This window comes from Aythya ferina (assembly GCF_964211825.1).
Source record: "Aythya ferina genome assembly, chromosome: 27".
Lineage (NCBI taxonomy): Eukaryota > Metazoa > Chordata > Aves > Anseriformes > Anatidae > Aythya > Aythya ferina.
The window spans coordinates 4,811,455-4,831,540 of NC_140310.1; the positions used below are offsets into that span (position 1 = coordinate 4,811,455).

Consider the following 20,086-nt stretch of genomic DNA (forward strand, 5'->3'; position numbering starts at 1 on the left):
AGAAGGTGGAGTGAAATATAGGCTAAAACTACCACCACCATGTACCCTGTAACTGAAATGTATAGAAACCTGAGGTTTTTATAACAGTCACTACCTCCACTGGGCTGGGAGGATGCAGTCCATTAAATAGTAATTGGCTGACTGTACATGTTTTCTCATTTTGTTTGTTTTTCTTTTTGTTCCCTTTTGCTGAAAAGTAGAAGCATAAATTACCTACTTTCCCTAATTTCCCTTGCTTTCTTACTTAATTTCTACAGCTGAATGGAGAAATAAGAAAGGGGAAATAGAAAGGGGAAAAGATTAAAATTACTTTTAAGATACAGTATTTTTTTCTAAAGAAATACTGACATCCTAAACAAAATTGAAAGTTACCTTTTCCAAGCAGTTGTGTTCCACAGGAACAATCCAAAGGAATACCATGAGAATTGATACCCTTTTCCCCTGAAGTCTATGTGTTAGTTACCCTGGGTTTGTGGATGAGGTTTTTTTTTTGACAAAATTTTTCCTGGAATCAAACTAATCTCTTTTGGAAGACTCGAAGATGCTTTATGGTGAAATAACTACCAGGTCACTGCAGTTCTCTAGAAAGGGAAAGGACCCATGTGTTGTTAGATTTCTTCTACCACTGGAGATATACACCACTCCTTCTCTGGGCTTATTCATTGCACTAATTGCCCCCAAAAATTAAGTCAGTTCTAGAGTTTCATAATTAATTCCCTGTAACAAAATAGCTAGGGAATAGAAAATTGGAAGAAACAGAAAGGTAACTGTTGGTGTACTTTTCTTTCTGTACCTGATAAAAAGAGAATAAAATGGAGGTAAAACAGTCTGTGATTAACTGGGGGTAGGGGGAGCGAATGGCTGGGTTAAACCACAACACGCTGCCAGCTACAAGCTTACTGGCTGGAATTACAAACTTTGAGCCTAAACAGTTCAGAAAAAAATATTTTTCTCTAGTAATTTATTAGTAGAGTGTGTAGCGATTGTAATATGCTAAGAATTCGGATAAGAGCTATTTATTTCCATGTTCATTCAGTTGTGATTACTTGTCTGACATGCCATGGAAGATGGATTTATTCTGGAAGCTGTTATTTGCACAGAAACTAAAACTTGGTGACTTTTACAGTTTTCTGGAGGCAAAAAAGTGCTAAAAACTGAAACATTTTTCGATATGAGGTTATTTGAAAATTCAACAGCTGCAGAAGTACTTTCTAGGCTGAATAGGTGGCCCTAGTAAACCTGATTGTAAAATGTTTATTTGTGGTTGAATGGGACATTGGAAATGTTGAATTGAGGGTGGCTGGGAAAAGTTAGAGAATGGGAAGGGAAGGGTGGCTTCTCTTAAGGAAGTTTGACCTCAACTGTTAATTTTACTTTTGATTCAGCTGCCCAACTTAAAATCGATTGCATTGCCTTATTCATGGAAAATCTCCCATGTGCTTCAGCCTACTTAAAGCAGTGTTTTCCTACTCAGTTTCCTTGCTGTTGCAATTCATATGGCGTTTACTTATGTGAAGAGTACAGTTGGACTTAATTATTGCATTTGGCAGCGGTTGTGCCTTCCCAGAAAGTTTCAGCTGCTTGTATTGTTAGTTGTCAGACATTTGGTCTACATAAGATGCTGGTGAGCCAAGAAAATAAGCTTTTCTGATGCTGCCCATAGGTAGTAATTTTCTTCGTTTCAGTGGTCTGAAGTTTCATATTCATTCTAAAAATTCAGCTAAAATAAAGTTATCTTTTTGCAAAAAATAAATTGTATGCACAACAGAAGCCTCCTCCCAAATAGTAATTAAGTAATTTCAATAATTGGCTATTTATTAAATGCCAATTTTGACTTCCTGCCATGCTTCTGTACATTGCAGTTTTACTTATATTGAGTAGTCTGTTTTTCCTGGTTATTTTTTTTGTCACTGTCACTTGTTATAAATAAACGCACTTTTTGTACCAAATGCTCCTCACTTAATAGCAAGAAGCAACATATAACGGGATAGCAGATGATGTACAGGATGAACACATGATTATCTCTTCCTCTAAACTGGAGTTTGGCATTAAGGGAAGTATCTAAGGACCTGCTAAGTGTACTTGCCAAGTAATTTAATTTCATGGTACGTGGTCCCAAATCCCAAAAGATCTGGAACAGCGGGACTGGATAATTCAATTACATAATATTGCAGGTTTCATTTGGATTTATTCTTTCAAAGAAAAAAATTCTTATCTGCTGTAAAAAGTCTGAAGTCTTTAAAAAAAAAAACCTTGGTTGTAAGCTTAATACGCATGGCTGCAATCACAGGAAGGGCTTGGTTTTGTTTTCCAACCTGTTTCTAAAGACGGAGTCGGTGCCAGCAGGAATCCAGGAAGATTTTAAGGATATCATCAGCCATTCGCCAAGCTTTGAGAGGATGGACTGTTCCTTCTTAAACTAAAGCTCGCACAAAAAATAAAGAGTGGAGAAGGGCCCAGGGCTTGGAGAGGATTCCCTCAGGTTTTTCAGAGGATTCGTGACCTCTTGGATTATCTCCAGAACTCCAAGCGAAAACTTAAATGTCCCTGAGAGCTGTCAGTAGGTGAAAACCATGCTGGTACCTAAAAGAGCCCTCCCTAGCTTCAGTTGTTCCATGTTTTCTCTTTGAAGGGCTGTGTTTCCATACTTTAATCATCTCCACTGGGCTGGAAGGGGAGATGGTGGCACAGCCCGAGCCAGCAGTGTGCTGATGGGAGGGCTGGCTGGTGGTAAGCACCCTGCTGCTGACTGCTAAAAGTCCAACGATTCTGCTTAAAAAAACCTGCAAATATCATGATGCAACAATCCCTAAAATGATTTAAGTGTACCTATATGGAGTGATGTATCAGGAAATTTGCTTGTGCTTTCAAAGGCTGCCTTTTCAGTGCTCTTTTGTGCACAGTTCCCTCCTGTGACCTGCTCTGCATTTGTGCCTCAAGCTCTGCTTCCCCGGCCACGTGTCTGTGGCTACACATAAACACAATCCCCTTTGCTCACGGCCAGCTGGGACCAGCCAGGGCATTTTCGTGAGCTTGGCTGACTCGGAACCTGCTTTTTCTCCTTTCAGATATAGAGAATGCCAGTGACATTGCCTTGTACTCCGGCCTGGGAGCAGCAGTCATCGCCGTGGCTGTGCTGGTGGTCGGCGTCACCCTTTACAGACGGAGTCAGAGTGAGTACGGCGTGGATGTGATTGATTCATCTGCACTGACAGGAGGCTTCCAGACATTTAATTTTAAAACAGTCAGACAAGGTTAGTGTTGTGATTTCATTTTCTTCTCTCCAGAGCCCCTACTACAAAGAGATACTAAGCTCATGCTCAGGACGGGCTGTGGGAGGGCATTCCAGCGTGATGCGAAGCAGACGTGCCCAAAGCCAGGGACAGGTAGCTACAGTCTGAGGGTCAGGATGTGGTGGTTAGAACAGTAATGTCTTTTGCTGTCTCTGCTACTGATTTGTCATGGCAACTTGGACATATAATCTTTCTTGACCACGCTCTAAGTGCTTTACAAATACTGTCACTAGATTCTAGGCTGACATTTCTGACTCACAGGGAAGGGAAAAGTATTTGTCTTTAGTTCCTTCCTACTCAGCTCTTCTGCTTTCTTTATTCCCTTAAAAGTGATTAGATTTTTATTGTATCATTAATTTGAGAATCCCAGCTGTACATATTTTGTAAGTCGCTGTTAGCATAGGCTGAGGTCTGTCGGAGATAAAGGCATGTAAACACCTATTGATTTTCATTTTAGTTTTTAAAGACTTCAGAAATCCACCGATACAATAAGCTATGGAAGAAATAAATATTTCAGCATTCAGCATTCAGGTGGTTTCTGAAATTATATTTCCATTGGAAAAAAAGGTGGAGGGATGGAGATAAATTCAAGTCTTTAATTAGTTGTGTAATTCTCAACAAATGCCTCAATAACTTTTTCCTTTGTTGTTCAGTTTGCCATGAAAGACTCGTTTTGAGGTTGGGGAATGAACTGTTTGATTTCATGTTTCAAAAGTATTAGTTCTGGGTGCTGAAAACACCCGAGACAGCAAATTTCTCTTGTGCTGGGATGCTGTTAGTTCAGTTACTTTTGGTTCTCTGTCTGTGGGCTTTTTAAATATGAGTATTTGTAAACTAAACAATTCAGCTAAAACAAAGGCCAGTTCTCTGTTCAGTTTGCTACAAAAGGAGAGCACAGTACTGACAGAAGGACAACAGATAGCGTAAGGGACAATAAAAAATGAGGCTTTTGTGTAATTCTATGCGGTTGGGTCTGTAGGACCACTAGATAAGTGTATAAACAGCGAGATGCAGTCTGTTTCTTTTGAAGCCATCTAAACTGGATAATGTACAGGGAAAATCTCTTCTGTTATATATTGAGAGCAAAACTATTGAAAGTACTTTGAGAGTGGGCATTTGAAATGACACTTTTAAAAAGAAAGTGGAGCTGCAAAGCAAGCCATCAGAGCTGTAAATTTGTTTTCACCTGAAATCATACAGAATGCAGCTCCTTGCCTAACAAAAAAAAATAGTGCAACTTCTTGAATGCTAAAGCTGTTACTGGCCATTTGTCTGTAATCTGAGATTCTGTGCTACTTTGCATGGAGCTACACCGACTGAAATGATCCAAATGTTATTCTTTGGAGAAATTTATTTATAATTTTAGCTACCCAACCTGCTGTCCCTTTAAAAGGATCAAGTTTTCAAGGTTGAAACATTTAGAAAATTAGTTGAGACATCCTATATTTGCTACCAAAAAAAAAAAAAAAAGGCACAGCACAAACAAAAAAGACCAAACCATGTAAAGAATTCAGGTTCTAACTGCAGCCAGTGTTTTCCGAGCTAAAATGCTCCTAGATATACAGCTGGGGTATTCATCCTCCTATTACTCTCTTGTCCCACTTTCTGTTCAACCCAGTTTCCCTCAGGCAAAAAACTATCCTTTTGTGTAAGCTCACTGAAAAGGTCTGCAGGAAGTTGTGTGTTCACCCAGTGGGTTTTAATTTGAAAAAATAATAATGCACTCAAAAGCAAAAGTTGCTGCTTGGATTCATGCACTTTGGAATTGCCTGAAGTGCAGGAAGCACACTGATCAAGTACCTGTTGGATCCATTACATTGTTTCATCTGATTTTAAACATTGCCCTCTGTAATTATATGATATAATAATATACCCTATATTATATTCCGTTATATATAATTATGTATTATATGATGTTCTCTGAGAATATGAGAAAGGAAGAGCAAAACAAAAAGGAAATGGTGGAAGGGCCAGAAATAGATTTGTGATTTAACATCTTAAAGCCCAGTTATGTAAATTTCCAATGCCTACCATGGTATTTTGCTTTAATACTGTGTAGAGCAAAACGGGGAGAGCTTTTACTCTCCAAATACAATTCTTTTTCCTATGACTGCAGTACGTACTGAGTGCATCAAACAAGTTAGTATTAGATGCACATTGGCCAGATCTCCTAAGTCTTACCTGTCTAACTCCAATTTATATATAGGTGGGGAAATCAAAGTGCAGCTGAGTACTGCTTGGGATTTAAAACTGCATCTAATGGTTCACTGAAAGTGACAGTGAAATACAGACTGGATTTTTTATTTGCAGGCAGTTCTTAAGGACAGAGTGATTCAAGCTCCAGACATTGCCAAGGAGGAAGGAATTAGCTGTAGCATGCTTGGTACAGGCTGAAACTTAGTCTGGACTAATGGGACACCGAAGCAGGTGCACATGCAGTGTCATGCAGTATACCAACAGTTCCACCAAATTTGCCATTTTTAAAAAAGAACACCGATGGTTACATGGATAGGATATGAGTCATGGTTCTCAGGATGCCTAAGCCCATATGCATGTTATTTTTTCACTTCTCAGTGTAAATGCAGCTCATGTAGCTTAAGGGCATAGTTAAAATCAAAGAGATTTATTCATTTCAAGATTGTAACAGAAATTACTGCATGACCAGGACTGCAGGCCAGGAGTCCAGCTTACCACTTCTCTGTGCTTTATGAAGATCTACATAAAACGATGGAACATTCCCTTTCTCTAATATCATTTCTCCAGCTACATGCTGTCCAGATGCTTCACCGGGCACTGCTGCACACTGTATAACACAGGGACTAACTGCCTGATCCGCTTCGTTTCACCAGGTAACTCCCTGCTTTTGAACTCATCCATGCAGCCTGACTTGACAGTGAGCAGAACGTACAGTGGGCCAATCTGCCTGCAGGACCCGATGGACAAGGAGCTAATGACGGAGTCTTCGCTGTTTAACCCCCTGTCAGACATCAAAGTCAAGGTTCACAGTTCATTCATGGTTTCCCTAGGGGTGACAGAGAGGGCCGAATATCACGGAAAGGCGCATTCTGGAACTTTTCCTCACGGGAATAATAGAGCTTTTGGTACGATACAGTCTAGAAACAAGGCTACATATATTCAGAACCTGTCTTCTATTTCAACACAAAGCGAGCTGAAGACAACTGCCATTTTTGGACACCTGGGTGGTCGTTTAGTGGTCCCAAACACAGGTGGGTAGATCCTTTCTTATTAAAACCATGTCCATAATTTTAGATGAAACTCACTTTGCCTGATGCAGTGTTTTATTCATTTATTCTATGAATAAATAAAAAAGTAGGGTCTTCCTTAACACAAATTTTGGGAATTATAGCATGTTGCCCACACTGGAGATGACTATGATAAGAACAATGCTTGGGATGAGAGTAAAAAGGTATTATACCTATTTGAACTGCTACAGATTACTGCCTCTCTTGATGTCTTCAGCATGTAAGTCATATTAATCAAAGCTGTTGCTTATTTGGATCTTGATCCAAATGAAGCACTCACCAGGAAGGAGGTCGATATTGGATCAGGATCTTAGATAATGGGGTCATATTCAAAGCAGAGTCTAAATGCATCAGCATCTGACTGCGTTAACACTGTCAGACTTCGTTATATTATTGCAGTCTGCAGCATATAACAAATGAGACATCTCTGGAGAATAGCTTCCACTCTCAATGAAAACTCTAGTGTGGCTTTTATTAGCATTTACTTCTGGCTTTCTGGTTTTCTCTTTCTTTTAGCTTAATAGCTTGACAAAGTTCTGTAGTAGGGCACTTCAAAGTCAGCTGCCATTTCAAGGTTGGGCTATGCACTGAACCATTGCAGTAAAAATGCTCAATTTGCATTGTTTAAGTAGATAGAGATTTTTTGTGACTTCAGAGTTCTGTGAGACAGAATTTTAGACTTACAGTGTTTGTTAAATTAGATTAATTTAACATTTTAATGTTAAATTTAATTTAACATTTAATTAGATGAATTTCAGCGAATTAGATGAAAACATAGGACAACAAATTAGAATCTACTGAAGGATGTTAAGATCATTTTCCAGCAGCATGCTAACAGGTTATCTTTTCAACTCTTTTGATCTTTTTTCAAGGTTTCCTTTAAACTCAGCTTTGATGGCATTTGGTTAGTGTGTCCAGGCTTGGCTCTTCACTAGTTAAACTGAGTGCTTGGAGCCTTATCCTTCATGTTTCAGAAAATCAGTATTTTAAAGGTTAGCATAAGAAATGCGGTCTGTATTTAGAGATGATTTATAGAAGTATGTAACTCAGGGATATAATATTTAGTGCACAATCATGCACGACATATAGAATGAATACATTTCTCCACAGACTTCTTTATGTTCAGGAATGAATATTACAAAGCCACAGGCACTAAGTCATGAACGAGGAAGTCCTTCATTTATGCTGCTACTTAAAGTAATGATAGTCCCATCAATTAGATTATTTAAATGCATATTTGATCTACATGTACTTCCTTTTCCCTATTTTTATGTAAGATCAAATTTGTCAGTTGTAAATTATAGGCCAATTGTGTTGCAGCTCAGCTGAGGTTCTGCATGTATGACATATTCAGAGCATTTGAAATGCAGCCTTCTCGTACTGAGTGTGCTGTGCAATGGTTTCATTTCACTGCCGCCCAGTAGAAAGCATCCTTGTTAATTTCTAATTCGTATTAGTGAATCAAAAGTAAAATCATAACCCTTTGAATCACTAGCTATTTTGTATATAAACCAAAAGCTTAATTTGGTTCGTTTTTTTCTCCATTAGGAAATGCCTTGTAATCCTAGAAGTAACAGATTTATCTCAAAAGCACAAAGAACTTTCAAGAAAAGTTCAAACCAAGCCATGTAAACATGGAGCTATGCAAATGACAGGATGTGTACCACTAAGGAATTTATTAAAAATAATATATATAGGAAAAGTAAAATTAAATAGAGAATGTAGAGGAGATTGTTCTGTTGCTGCATCAGATAAAAGCCTGGCAGGGTAACAGTTTTTTGGTGTTTTTTGTCCCCTTTCCTTAATCAAAGATACATGTTCTGTCTTGAAGGGGATCTTCTGGGTCCCCGCGCATGAAGCTACTAGACAGTCTATTAAGTTTTCCTCTATGAAGTGAAACTTGCCTTTTGATCATGCAGATAGCTAGATATATTCAGTCTCAGTATGTGGTTCCTTTTGGTCTGCAAGATAATAGGTCACTGAGGTGAGACTGAGATAATTTCATTCTGTCTCTAAGCTCTGTAAGCCGAGAGTGCATTTTAAATTTGGTTTAAGTAAAGCTTACTGTTACAAACTGATTAAAATTCATTTATCCACAGCCTAGGGTTACTTGAGAAGCTGCACAGTCCCTGGTACTTTTAACATTTCTGATTACTTCGCAATGAGAATTGGAATTCTGAATTGAGAATTCTTGAAAAGGAATTTAGATAAAATCCCAATTTTTTGTGGGTTTTATCAGCCTCATAGGAGAATTAACCTCTCCCCTGTTCAAATGATGTGAAATACCTGCATTGATTCCAGATTTCAATGAGAAAATGCTTGCCACTTAATGATGGCAAAACACTATGGAAGAAGTTTTTAAAAGCAAGGCTTCAAACAAATGTAACAACAGCTGAATCTCTGTAAGAGTCATACTGAGATCATAGTCATACATTTCACTGCAAGGAAGGAGAATGTGAACCTCACTCTCAGCACAACTAAGGGCACCTAACAATTACCAGTGTTGTTACTGAAAATGTTCATGTATTTGAAACACAAATAACTTTGATTTGTAAGGAGTTTTGGTCTGCTTGACTGTACAGCGTATCTTGGCTGAAAAGTGTGCTGCCTTGGCTGCATCAGTACTGGAATTAAAAGAAGCCTGTTTTTCCCATTGAAATTATAATTAGCTAATTGAATGTTTTTGTACTCTAGCATTGCTGCTTCTGATGAAAGAACTGGGAGGTTTTCCCCATTCCCAATACACCCGGTTCATTTTTTATCATAAACAAGAAGATACATTAAAGAGAAAAACTGCACTCTATGGTCTCTTATCTGTTACCTAACATAAAAAGTACAAAAATTACTTCAAAGTACTTGCTGCAGAGGATTGTGTGAACTGCAGGGCTGGGCTTCATGGCCTTGCTATGTACTGTGCACACCTTTGAGTGGCTTCTGAGAATTCTGAACAGCACCTTCATCCCTGAAATATACCTCCTGGAAATCTGTCAGGGGAAAAAAAAACGAGTAGGTCCTGATATCAATGACATAAAAACATTTGGTATAGGAACAAAATTACTCTGAAGACTGTTAATAGACCAAAGACTTGTTCAACCCTTTGAGACTGGGACTATATTTAGGTTTAGATCTACCGTGGATGAAATGCAGTAGATGTAATGGATACAAACACTTTACAATATAGGTTAAGGAAATCAAAATGACAGGGATTACACAGCACTGTATGGCAGCCTCATGGAAAGACTTTGTGGTCCCTTTTGTTTCCATAAATCATTCCTTTTTATCTAAGTGGTGAAGCAGACAGAGTCTGCCCATACCCAGGGATGAAGTCAGTCAAATGTAGACAATGAATCCCGCCTTATTCAGTGACACAAACCAACCCAAGTCCACTTTTTAAAAGCTCTGTCTGGGCAAGAGGTTTTTAGGCACAAGACTGTATGACTCCCAGCTGTAAGACAGTAAAATGTTAATAATGGATCCATGGATAATAAGATCCATGGATAGATCATATTAATAATGTATTTTTCCCTTCATCTGACAATGCTGCAGTCAGAACCACTCTTTCAGAGGCACTCTCTTAGCTCTAGTAGGTGGCCTTTCTAGATGCTGTAAATCAGAGGCCAGTTTTGGGGTCCTTCCATCCAGTGTCTTTCCAAAAGATAAGTGCTGCCTTTGCTCTGTTGCAGGAGTCAGTCTGCTGATACCACATGGAGCAATTCCTGAAGAGAGTTCATGGGAAATTTACCTTGCCATCAATCAAAGGGAGTCCAGGTATGAAGTATGTGAAAGAAACGCTTTAATACATGCGAAATCTGTGGAACTGGCTCATTTCATGGATTTCTTGTCTATGCTGTTTAAAGGAATAGAATGTCTTCAGTGTTGCTGGTGTTACAGCACTGCTGGGACATAATGGTATATAAATGACTATATACACAATACACATGTGTCTATATAAATGACAGAAAAATGATCTTTGCGTGCTTTTTCTGTGAAATAGTATGCGAATGCTGCTGAAGGATGGGATGGGATACCTCACAGACTTCGATAAAAAGAAGAAACAGCTTTTTAAAAAAATGCAGGTCGTTGCTTTTTTATATTGGTGCTTCGTGTATGTGGCAAATGTCTGCCATACAAAAGAAACTTAGCTGACTTCTAGCTGTCTGTCATACAGAAGAAACCTAGGTGACTTCTAGATGCTTTTAAAACTAGATGCTCCGTTAAGATCTATGGCTTTAAATTCTGCAGTCGACCACACAGGTGGATGTGTTCATTAGTTCCTCTGTACCTGGTTCAGTTGCCTTCATTCCACATTAGAAGGCCAATGGAATTTGGCCCAAAGTCACTTGGTTTACAGTGGACCTTCCCCGTTAATTTTAGGAATAAGCACAGTTACAGAAACGCATTATTTTAACAGCTTTTTGGTCACTAGTCCCATAGACTGCTTATGTCCTAGCGGGTTTAATTTTGCACAACATAGATTACAAATAATCGAAAGTGCTCTGAACCCTCTTGTTTGTTTGAGCCTGCCAGCACCACACATCAGTGTAACCCAAGTTTAGTTTGCTTGGCTGGTTCACCAGGTTTCAGCTAGAAGCTGATCAAATGCTCCCAGAGGGTAAAATTACCAAATTGGTACGTAATTAAGTGTAATTCAGGAAAGGATGACAGCTTGTTTAGTCTAAGTGTAGCATCTCACTATATTGCTATCCTGATTCAGAAGAAAAGTAGAACTTACGAAAAGCTGGCCTTATTGTTGAACTGTCAAGATTGGTTGAACGTGTTCTTCATTTTTAGATGCAAAGTTGTTTTTTTCCTTGGTAAGACAATTCTTTTTATCTTGTGGTGTTTTTTTTTTTAGGAGGTAAATTTTAAGAACGAAAATTGAAAAACATGAACTGAAAGATACAGAGCTGCCTATAAATTTTAAAGCCTGGAAATATTTTCGAAAAATTTATCTGAAATCTGTTTTGATTTTTTTTCCCTCTGATATCTGAACTCCTTTGTGAAAACTTCAATATTCCATCCCCATCTGCTGCTATGGGTTTTTGATCATTTTCAGTGAAAGATTAAGATATGTAAAAGGAAGGAAGGAAGGAGGAAAAAAAAAACAGCTGTTTTATCTGCACGGGTTCTGCAGAAGTGAGTTAAAATAGGTTAATTAAATACAAGCAGCAGATTTTGCCTACTGTTTCCTTTTTTTTTTTTTTTTTTTTTTTTTTTTGTGGGCAGAAACATAGGTTGCAAACCAAACTTTAAATTACCGTAGAAAGGTTTTTCTTTCCTTCTTTTTTAAAGTGAATTTCTATAAAATAAGACAAAGGCAAACGTTCGTTTATGTTTTGCATTAAAATATTGTTATTTCTCTTGACATAGTTGAGGCAACAGTGATGTATCTTTTGCCTATCTGCACTGAGTATGATAAAACAGACTTCTCTAACAGCTGCAGATCGTACTGATGTGCAAGGAGCAAGGGCTCTCTTTTATTGCCCGTGGGCTTCTGTGTTCTGATGGTGGGAGGAAATGCCATCGGTTTGGACTTAGTACCTGATTTGTATGTGGGATCCAGGATGACAGGAAGGAGTACCAAGCCACATTGCAGAATTGCTCAACAGTCATACAGTCTCTCTTCAGTTACCCCTAAAATGTAGAGAGGATTGTTCACCTGGACAGGCACAGTGCTCGGAGGTGGAGGAAGGGTAAAATAGTGGCTTAGAGAAGGAGGCGAGGAAAGCTGTTCTTTACTTCACAAGCTGAAGATGTATGGCCATTAAAAACGCAGTAGGTCTTCTTGTAGGTTCTGAATGAAGTCTTGTCCACATCAAATTACATTCAGTGAGGTTTAATTTAATACAGAAGTTAACCAGATCAGTAGACGCATACAAGAATGAAATTCTGTGTTGCAAGTATTTGAGGTCACCATAAAATGCGCCTGGAGACAACAAGGATCATATTGTTCGGGTTTAAATTGTTTAGGAAGTGGGTAGCTGTCACTCTTACTCTAATCTTCATTTAGCTATTAAGGTAGGTTGGTGTGAGATATACATGAAAGACATAATTATAGGAACAGAAATTGCTGGAGGAACTGATAGAGCAACTTTGAATTCTCTGTTACAGGGGGGGAAAATACAATCTGTGCACTACAGTTCTGGTCATGAGGTTATCAGCTGGTTTTGCTGTAAATTGATAATGTCCTCTGTGGCATGAAAAAGCCTTTGTATCCTAAACAGAAGACAAAAGTTTCAAAATTTTTAAGTTTAAAAACTTAGCAAACCAGTGATGGAGCTGATTGTCCCTCCAAAAAGACACCAAACCAAAAAATCTCAGGGTTATTGAGTTTTGCTACAAAGAGTGCTTCTGGCAGCTGGAAGTTGCTAAAGACCACCAAAGGACTCCTTACGGAGAAAAACAGCCAAACTAAACCTCCAACCACCGTACACATGCTTTGATGTTGGCAGAAAGTCCAGGCTATTGATGTCTGCAAAAAAAACAACAAAGTTATTGATTCTGGCCCAAGCGAGAATTAGAGGGAAATGTCTCTCGCCTCCTTGCATAATTCTGACTTTGTTCTTAAGCTGGAAAGCCAGAGCAGAGCTGTGCTGGGCCAGGGGAAGCTGTCTGCTACTTGTGCCTCGAAGCAGAACACCTCAAGCTGCGTCACTGCAGTTCTGCACGGGCTGCAGGGATGTGCTGCCAGCCGGTGGTTCGCTGCAGTTACAGAAGTGTCACTCAGGTAACAGGATTGGGACGTGCAGGTCCCAGCACTGCTGGCCAGGAGATCTTCTCGCTAGGGCCATTCAGCCAAAACTCAGCCAGTCTGCGGGGAGGAATGTGCATGAAATGACTCACAGCCCCTAGGCCACTGTTATCACACACACACATTCTCCCCACCAAGGAGGGAATACCTGCGGAGTTTTGTGTCATTCTTGAAGCTTGAAAAATCTGAGCTATTTTTGATGGGAATGATGAGTAACAGCAGAAATAAAACTCTGGAGTCACATCCTCCAGCAGTAAATAAGGTGGTGTGAGGCTGAAAACAAGGTAACCTGTATTTTGCTCCTGTTATTGAGGATTGTCAAACTTTGTACTGGGAGTAACTTCAGCAGAATTCTTCTCCTACCCTCCCTACTCCAATCTTGCCTTTGTGTTTTAAGCGTTTGTCACCAGCAGCCACTTGGCAAAGCACTGCCTGTTGTGTGAGAGAGCAGCACCAACTAACTAAGGGCTGACTTGCTCACTGGCAATCTGCTTTTGTTACCCCTTCCTGCAGCTGCAGCAGAGCAGAGCTAAGGACGTGAAGGCACCAGCCTTTGCTGAGGTACAGCAGAGAGAAAGCATAAGACCAGAATAACTTACTGAAAAAGAAATCTGTATGAAAGTTGGCTTGAGGGTTTTTCTGAGACATTTTTTTCTTTGTGAACAACTGTGGATGGTTTCTTAAACCATCTGGAAAGAGGTGATTTGGGGGAACTGCTGGAAGGTTTTATTTTTAAGGAATTGAAATACCATTTGCAAAGGGTAGCAGTGGTTGTTAAGTGACGTTATTTTTTTCCAGAATCGGTGTTTTCCTAGCAATGAGGGAGTTGTGAAAAATTGTTTGCCATTGCATAAGCAAGTATTTTTGCTTGAACTGTGCTTGGAATAGTCATTCTGACGTTAGTTCAACACAACACACATTCCCATGCGTTGCTAATAGCACTAAGGCTGCTGCTGGTGCTTAGATGCTTTGCTGCACCACGGCCTGCAAGCGTTGGCTGCTTTGTGCATCCTACTTTGCCCTCTCCTCTCTGCTCTTATGCACACTCATGGCTTGAAGAGAAAAAGGGCAGCTATGGTTGAGTCTGTTTGTGCTTTATTTTGTTTCTTTTGCCCTAATAATCCTACAAATGCTTAGAAGCACTGAGGCTTAGGGAGCAATTATGATACTTGAAAAAAAAAAAAAGCAAAACTTGCATTGTTAATGTTGTGTCTCATCTTGCAGACGAACTCAGAAATTAAAGGTATAGAAATGTAGGAGTGCACTCAGCATAGGCAGTACGGGAGGGTTGGTTCGTTGCCATGCTGCTATTGCACAGCTCTGTGGGCTTGTTAGCTTGTGACATGGCAATGCAAGTACTGACTGGAAGGGAGACCACGTGCAGATATCTTACTTTGCTGACTTCTAATTTAGAACCAACATTTCTATTCAGTGGTGTCTACTGTAAGTTACCTATCTTGTTCATTTAGTAGAATATGAATGTGTTTTCAAAGCAGGGAGATCAAGCTCAGTCTGGAAAAATTCATGAGGCTGTGCTTTTAAACCATAATTTGTTTTATCTTCACTACTGTGAAAATATCGTAGATGACATTCTTTGCAGGCAGAATTAGATGGCAATATTACCAGCTGGTGCATAAAACAAGGCTTACTTGCATAGAGTAATTTTAGTGTTTCATTTGGTTTAAACAAATTGAAATGTATTTTAAAGACCAGAATCCTAAACTGACCAGCCAATGATTTCAGTAGATGTGGCTTAATAGTTTTGTTTCATCTCCTGCCTCCAATTCTATGTGAAAATGAGCGTTGTAGTTGGCTTGCTCTATCTTTTCTGTACCAGATGAATGAAGCACTTAGATTTTTCACTAAAATGTTTTAAATTTTTTATATTGCCATTACTATAAATACATTTTCCCACATTATTTAAAAGATCCTAAAGATGGTCTTACTTTCCTCCACACGCCAGCCTACAGCCAGAAGGCACAGATGTTCTTCTAGGACCAGAAGTAACCTGTGGCCCCTCAGATGTGTCTGTCAGCACTCCATTTGCCTTGACTATCCCACATTGCGCAGAAGTAAATTCAGAGCACTGGAGTATTCACTTGAAAAAAAGGACACAGCAAGGAAAATGGGAGGTGAGTTCGGACTTCCGCTCCCACTTAAAAGGTTACACTAACAATGGAAACATGATTACTCTTAATCAGGCAGGAACTGGTCAAAGATGATTCAAGGGACAGAATAATTGGGTGTTTCAAAGAAATCATCTTTTTTCTTTTCAAAAGTAAGAGGATTTTGCATTTTGTTCAGAAGTAGCTGAACTCTGTTCAAGTGCTGTACTAAAATGTGCAGAAAAGGGTCAATTTTATGATCTAGCCCATGTTACACAAGAAAGTATTCATTTTCTCAGATCACTTAATAACAGAGCCAGTAACCATTTGCTCTTGAAAACACTGTTTGGATGTTTTATAGCTCTCAAAGAAGCCTAAGTCTGAACAGAACATGATATCCAAGCAAGAATTTATCATGACATAAAGAAAGTTATGGCACTGCTTAAAAATATACAGTTCAAGTTCAATGTTTTTGTTGGTGGTGGGTTTTGTTTGTTTTCTTTTAACCTAGAAGGATCCTCCTGATTTAAAAACGTCTCTTTGTACATGTCATTTTAATGGGCATTTGGTGATCACCCTGTGCTCATCACCTCTGAAGGATTAGTGTATGTATGTTAACTGAAATGCTCTGCTTTTTTAGTTCAAATATATTTTTCTTATATACTGATTTATTGAGGAAATTAAGCGTTGTGTATTCACGACATGGGCATTTGATCATCTCTGTCTGCTCATCTGCATTTTTTTAAGCCCATTGGCCATCTTTGACCAAAACTGCTTGCTAGGCAGGTACACACAGGATAAAAGGAGCAGAATTTCCCAGCTAAGATGCTCACTGTACATGGTATTAGAACCATGGTACCCAGTATCAAGACACAAATCCATCATTGATCACACTTTATTGCACTGCTAGTGATGGAACTGTTTGATTCCTAGCATTGCAAGGAAAGAAACAGTAGTTAAACATTCACGCATACCTGAACTCACTCTGTCCTTTTCCTCCTCTAAACCACCATGCTGCTTGTTGCTCTTGTTTAAACCATTTCAAATTCAGCTTCATTTTCCTACTTAAGTTCACTCAATGCTCTGTCAGCTCCAACAGTGTCAGTTACAAGCACCCTGGAAATAATGAGGAGTGTAAAACCAGACTGTAGACTGCTCAAATACCTCATCTAATGATGCTGTAATGCAGAACTAAGTGTGAAATACAAAAGAATGGGAAAGGTAGTTTTTTGATTGAGGTAAACATAACTGTAATGGATGTTCTGAAGGATGTCAAATACCTACTATCGTTCAAGGTTTGCTTATTGACTTTAATCTTCAAGGTAATTTCTTACCTCGACATCATGAAAAAATTAGCCAGAAAGTCAATAACACTTGAAAAAAAATGCTAAAATTTCTTATGCATCATCATTATTATTATACATGTAAGCTGTACACACTGAATTCTGCACAGAGTTCCTATTGTTGACTCGGGGCTAAATGGAGACTGTTTACTCATATAGGTAGTCTACCTTCTCCTGTTCCCTGAGGTCAACACCAGTTAAGAATGTGCATGCTGGCGCTGAGGAGCACTTTACATTGCAGTTGAATAAATATAAATAAATGATGTCATGACTTCTATTGTCAAGGCCTATTAAATTTTTTTTTTTACCTGAATTTCATTTTGCAGGAAGTGATGTCTGTGGAAGAGGAAACTACTTCTTGCTACTGCCTGTTGGATCCTTATGCCTGTCACATTCTCTTAAACAGCTTTGGAACTTATGCACTTATTGGAGAACCCATCTCTGACTCTGCCGTCCGACAGCTGAAAGTAGCGGTTTTTGGCTGCCTGTCTTGCAATTCTCTGGATTACAATTTGAGAGTATATTGTATGGATAACACACCTTGTTCATTTCAGGTAAATTATTTCATTTCGATATTTTGGTTTTAATTATTTTTTCATAGAATACTAACATGCCTTTATTCCTGGGGATAGTCCATAGGCTACAGCAACAGTCCAGAATTCAAAATGAATAAGAACAAGAACAGTTATTTTTTATGCCACTGCTGCATGACTTAGTGCAAATCCTTTAATTTCTCTGCAGTGTTGTTTCACTTGTCAGTTTAGGAGCTTTAGGACTGCCAAACTGTCCACTCATTTTCTGCCAGGCAGATGCAAACCTGCTCTGCCTACATTCTAGACTAACCAGAAATCACAGCCATGGTTAACGCAGCACAAAGTTCCAGCTGGGAAGCAGAGTGTTAGGCTGGGCTCAGTGCCTTGGCCACATGAGCACAGGCAGAGCCTGCTTGCATCTGCAGCTAAGTGCTACTCCAATCCAAAGAGAAAATGTAAGTAAGTCATTATCATTTGATGTATAGAATTTATCACAGTTATTACCCTTACGTTGTCATTAGTCACTTCAGGGTTTCCTCTCCTTTTTACAATCTGAGCAAGATTTTCTTTTCCTTCAAGAACTAAATTATAATTGTGCATTTCCCCTTCCAAAAACAAAACAAGCAATCAAACAAAAAATTGTCTCAAGTTCCAGTTGAATGTAAGAAAACACTTCTTCATGGTACGAGTGACAGAGCACTGATGCATATTGCCCATTGAGTCTCCTCAGGAGTTATTCAAAACCTGCCCAGATGCCATCCTGTGCACCGTGTTGGGGGTGACCCTGCTTGGCAGGGGGTTGGACCAGGTGATACCCAGAGGTGCCTTCCAACCTCAACCATTTCGGGATTCTGTGTGACTTTCCTACACGGCATGCCAAGACAAAACAAAGAAATTCACTGGCTTTTAGATGGTGAACTCAGAACCTTTAACAAAATGATTTTCTTTTCAGAGCTGAAATGAAGACAGTTGTGACAGATGACTTTTTACTTCCTCTTCCTATTGTACAGAATAGAAACATGAATCTTAATGGTGCGCACACTAATGTCTATGTGCTTCTAATAAAAGCAAAGCCACTGAAAGGATTGTTAAAGATTTACAATAGCTTTGTAATTATACCCTTTATTAATACTTACACGATTCGTGGGCTAGGAGTATTTTCCTGGATGAGTCTGCCTGAAATTCGAAGGCCCAAATTTCTTCTTCAGTTATTTATTGAACACAAGAGATTAACTTTGACTTGTACATTCAGTTAATACAAACCTTATGAACTAGGCACCTTTCAGAAAGGTGAATTTTCATTAGAGTTGGTATTTGTTTCTAACACTTTAAAAATGTTTTTTTCTCCTCTGCCATTGCAGGAAGTGGTTTTGGATGAAAGACTCCAAGGAGGACAGTTACTGGAGGAACCAAAACTTTTGCATTTCAAAGGGAATACCTTCAGTCTTCAGATATCTGTCCTTGATATCCCTCCATTCCTTTGGAGAATCAAACCATTTACTGCATGTCAGGTACTTGCTAATTTTATTTGTTGACATTGTAATACAGAGACAGTAGGAATTTGCACTGGTATAGACATAACACAAGTAAGACAACTGTCTCCCCTTTGTTTTTGAAAGGTGAGGTTTTAATCTCAAGGATACAAGAAAAAATGTGTTTGCGTTATGATTTTGACAAATACAGAATGAAACATTTCATATGTAGCAGAATGCTTTAAATTTTTCATTTTGAAGAAAGCAAGCTTGTACTTTTACCTGTTTCAATTACCTCCAATGGAAAGCCTATACTCATGTTAAAATTTATCACTATTTTTGATGTCTTTGTCATTCCAATTTCTATACTGCTATGAATATACGTCTGAAAAGGAGAGGATATATGTCAGCATTTAAATGTCACGAGTTCAAATTATGGCATGCATATTCGTAGAAATGATTAAGAGCAAATTATTTTTCCTGTAAGACATTAATTAGAGAGGCTGTTGAAGACAGGAAAGTATAAATCAAAACAAAAGATTTCTAAATGTATTGGTTACTGGAAATTATAAGCAATGTGCTGGCAAATAGAGCGAGCTGGTCTTTTAAAATACAGAACTTAATCAGACTACGTAATCTCCCTTTCCCAGAAGCATATAGAGAGACAGTTGTCTGTCATAGAGTATTTTAGCCAAAAAAAATTGCTTTTAATGTATTGCCATATTCTCCAAAGTATGAGTATAATGGACTCTGAAAATGATAGTGATCTGTATCTAAATTCCTTTATCTACGAGAACATGAGGATAATTCACGATGCAATTTAAGAAATTAAAGAAACAACTTCATTCTCAGCTTCATGTGAAGAACAACTTGCTTTTAAGTGTTTTGTTTAGTCTGTTCACTTATTTAGAGTTTAAAAGATAAACCAATCAGTATTAGGATGCCCCACTAGTAGATCAAATACCTAGCACTCTTCCTAAGGCTGTGTACATCTTCTAGGAATAAATGCATTGTTTACAGTATACTTAACTCAGGCATTTTTGTTCTCTGTTGGCAAGTAATAGTCTAGAGTTTTCAGTCAAATTAAACTACAGGGTGCTATTAAAACAAGTCGTGATAGCCAGTGCAAATTGATCTGTAGTAATCTTTACATGTTGCCTTGCTTTGCTACATCTAATGCAAGTGGCATGGTCCAAAGTAGCTGTTCAATTTATTGCTTCAAGATAAAACCAAAAACTAAAAAGTCAGATGAGGGATCCATAATCTGTGGAAGAATGCTTATGTGCTGTGTTTGCTCTAAGGAGGGCTCCGAACCTGCTGGAGATT

General features: G+C 38.7%; 1 protein-coding gene and 1 long non-coding RNA gene across 5 annotated transcripts in view; one reads left to right on the forward strand and one right to left on the reverse strand.

Moving 5' to 3' along the window:
• The window catches only part of UNC5D (unc-5 netrin receptor D), a 323,527-nt gene that overhangs the window by 291,172 nt on the left and 12,269 nt on the right, over positions 1-20,086 (forward strand). The window contains exons 22-27 of the mRNA XM_084499193.1: positions 3,069-3,254; positions 6,143-6,520; positions 10,240-10,324; positions 15,271-15,439; positions 17,082-17,309; positions 18,650-18,799. Of these exons, the coding sequence (XP_084355319.1) occupies positions 3,069-3,254; positions 6,143-6,520; positions 10,240-10,324; positions 15,271-15,439; positions 17,082-17,309; positions 18,650-18,799 (1,196 nt within the window). The remainder of the gene's footprint in view (positions 1-3,068; positions 3,255-6,142; positions 6,521-10,239; positions 10,325-15,270; positions 15,440-17,081; positions 17,310-18,649; positions 18,800-20,086) is intronic.
• The window catches only part of LOC311424221, a 126,155-nt gene that overhangs the window by 22,823 nt on the left and 83,246 nt on the right, over positions 1-20,086 (reverse strand). Inside the window, exons 3-6 of one of the 4 annotated variants that reach the window (XR_014686018.1) lie at positions 16,387-16,528; positions 15,254-15,405; positions 9,413-9,540; positions 6,552-6,605 (exon numbers count right to left, since the gene is read on the reverse strand). This is a non-coding gene — a long non-coding RNA (uncharacterized lncRNA). Of the gene's footprint in view, positions 1-6,551; positions 6,606-7,468; positions 8,518-9,402; positions 9,541-15,253; positions 15,406-16,386; positions 16,529-20,086 lie in introns of those variants that run through there. The other 3 variants (XR_014686019.1, XR_014686020.1, XR_014686017.1) reach the window with 3 other exon arrangements.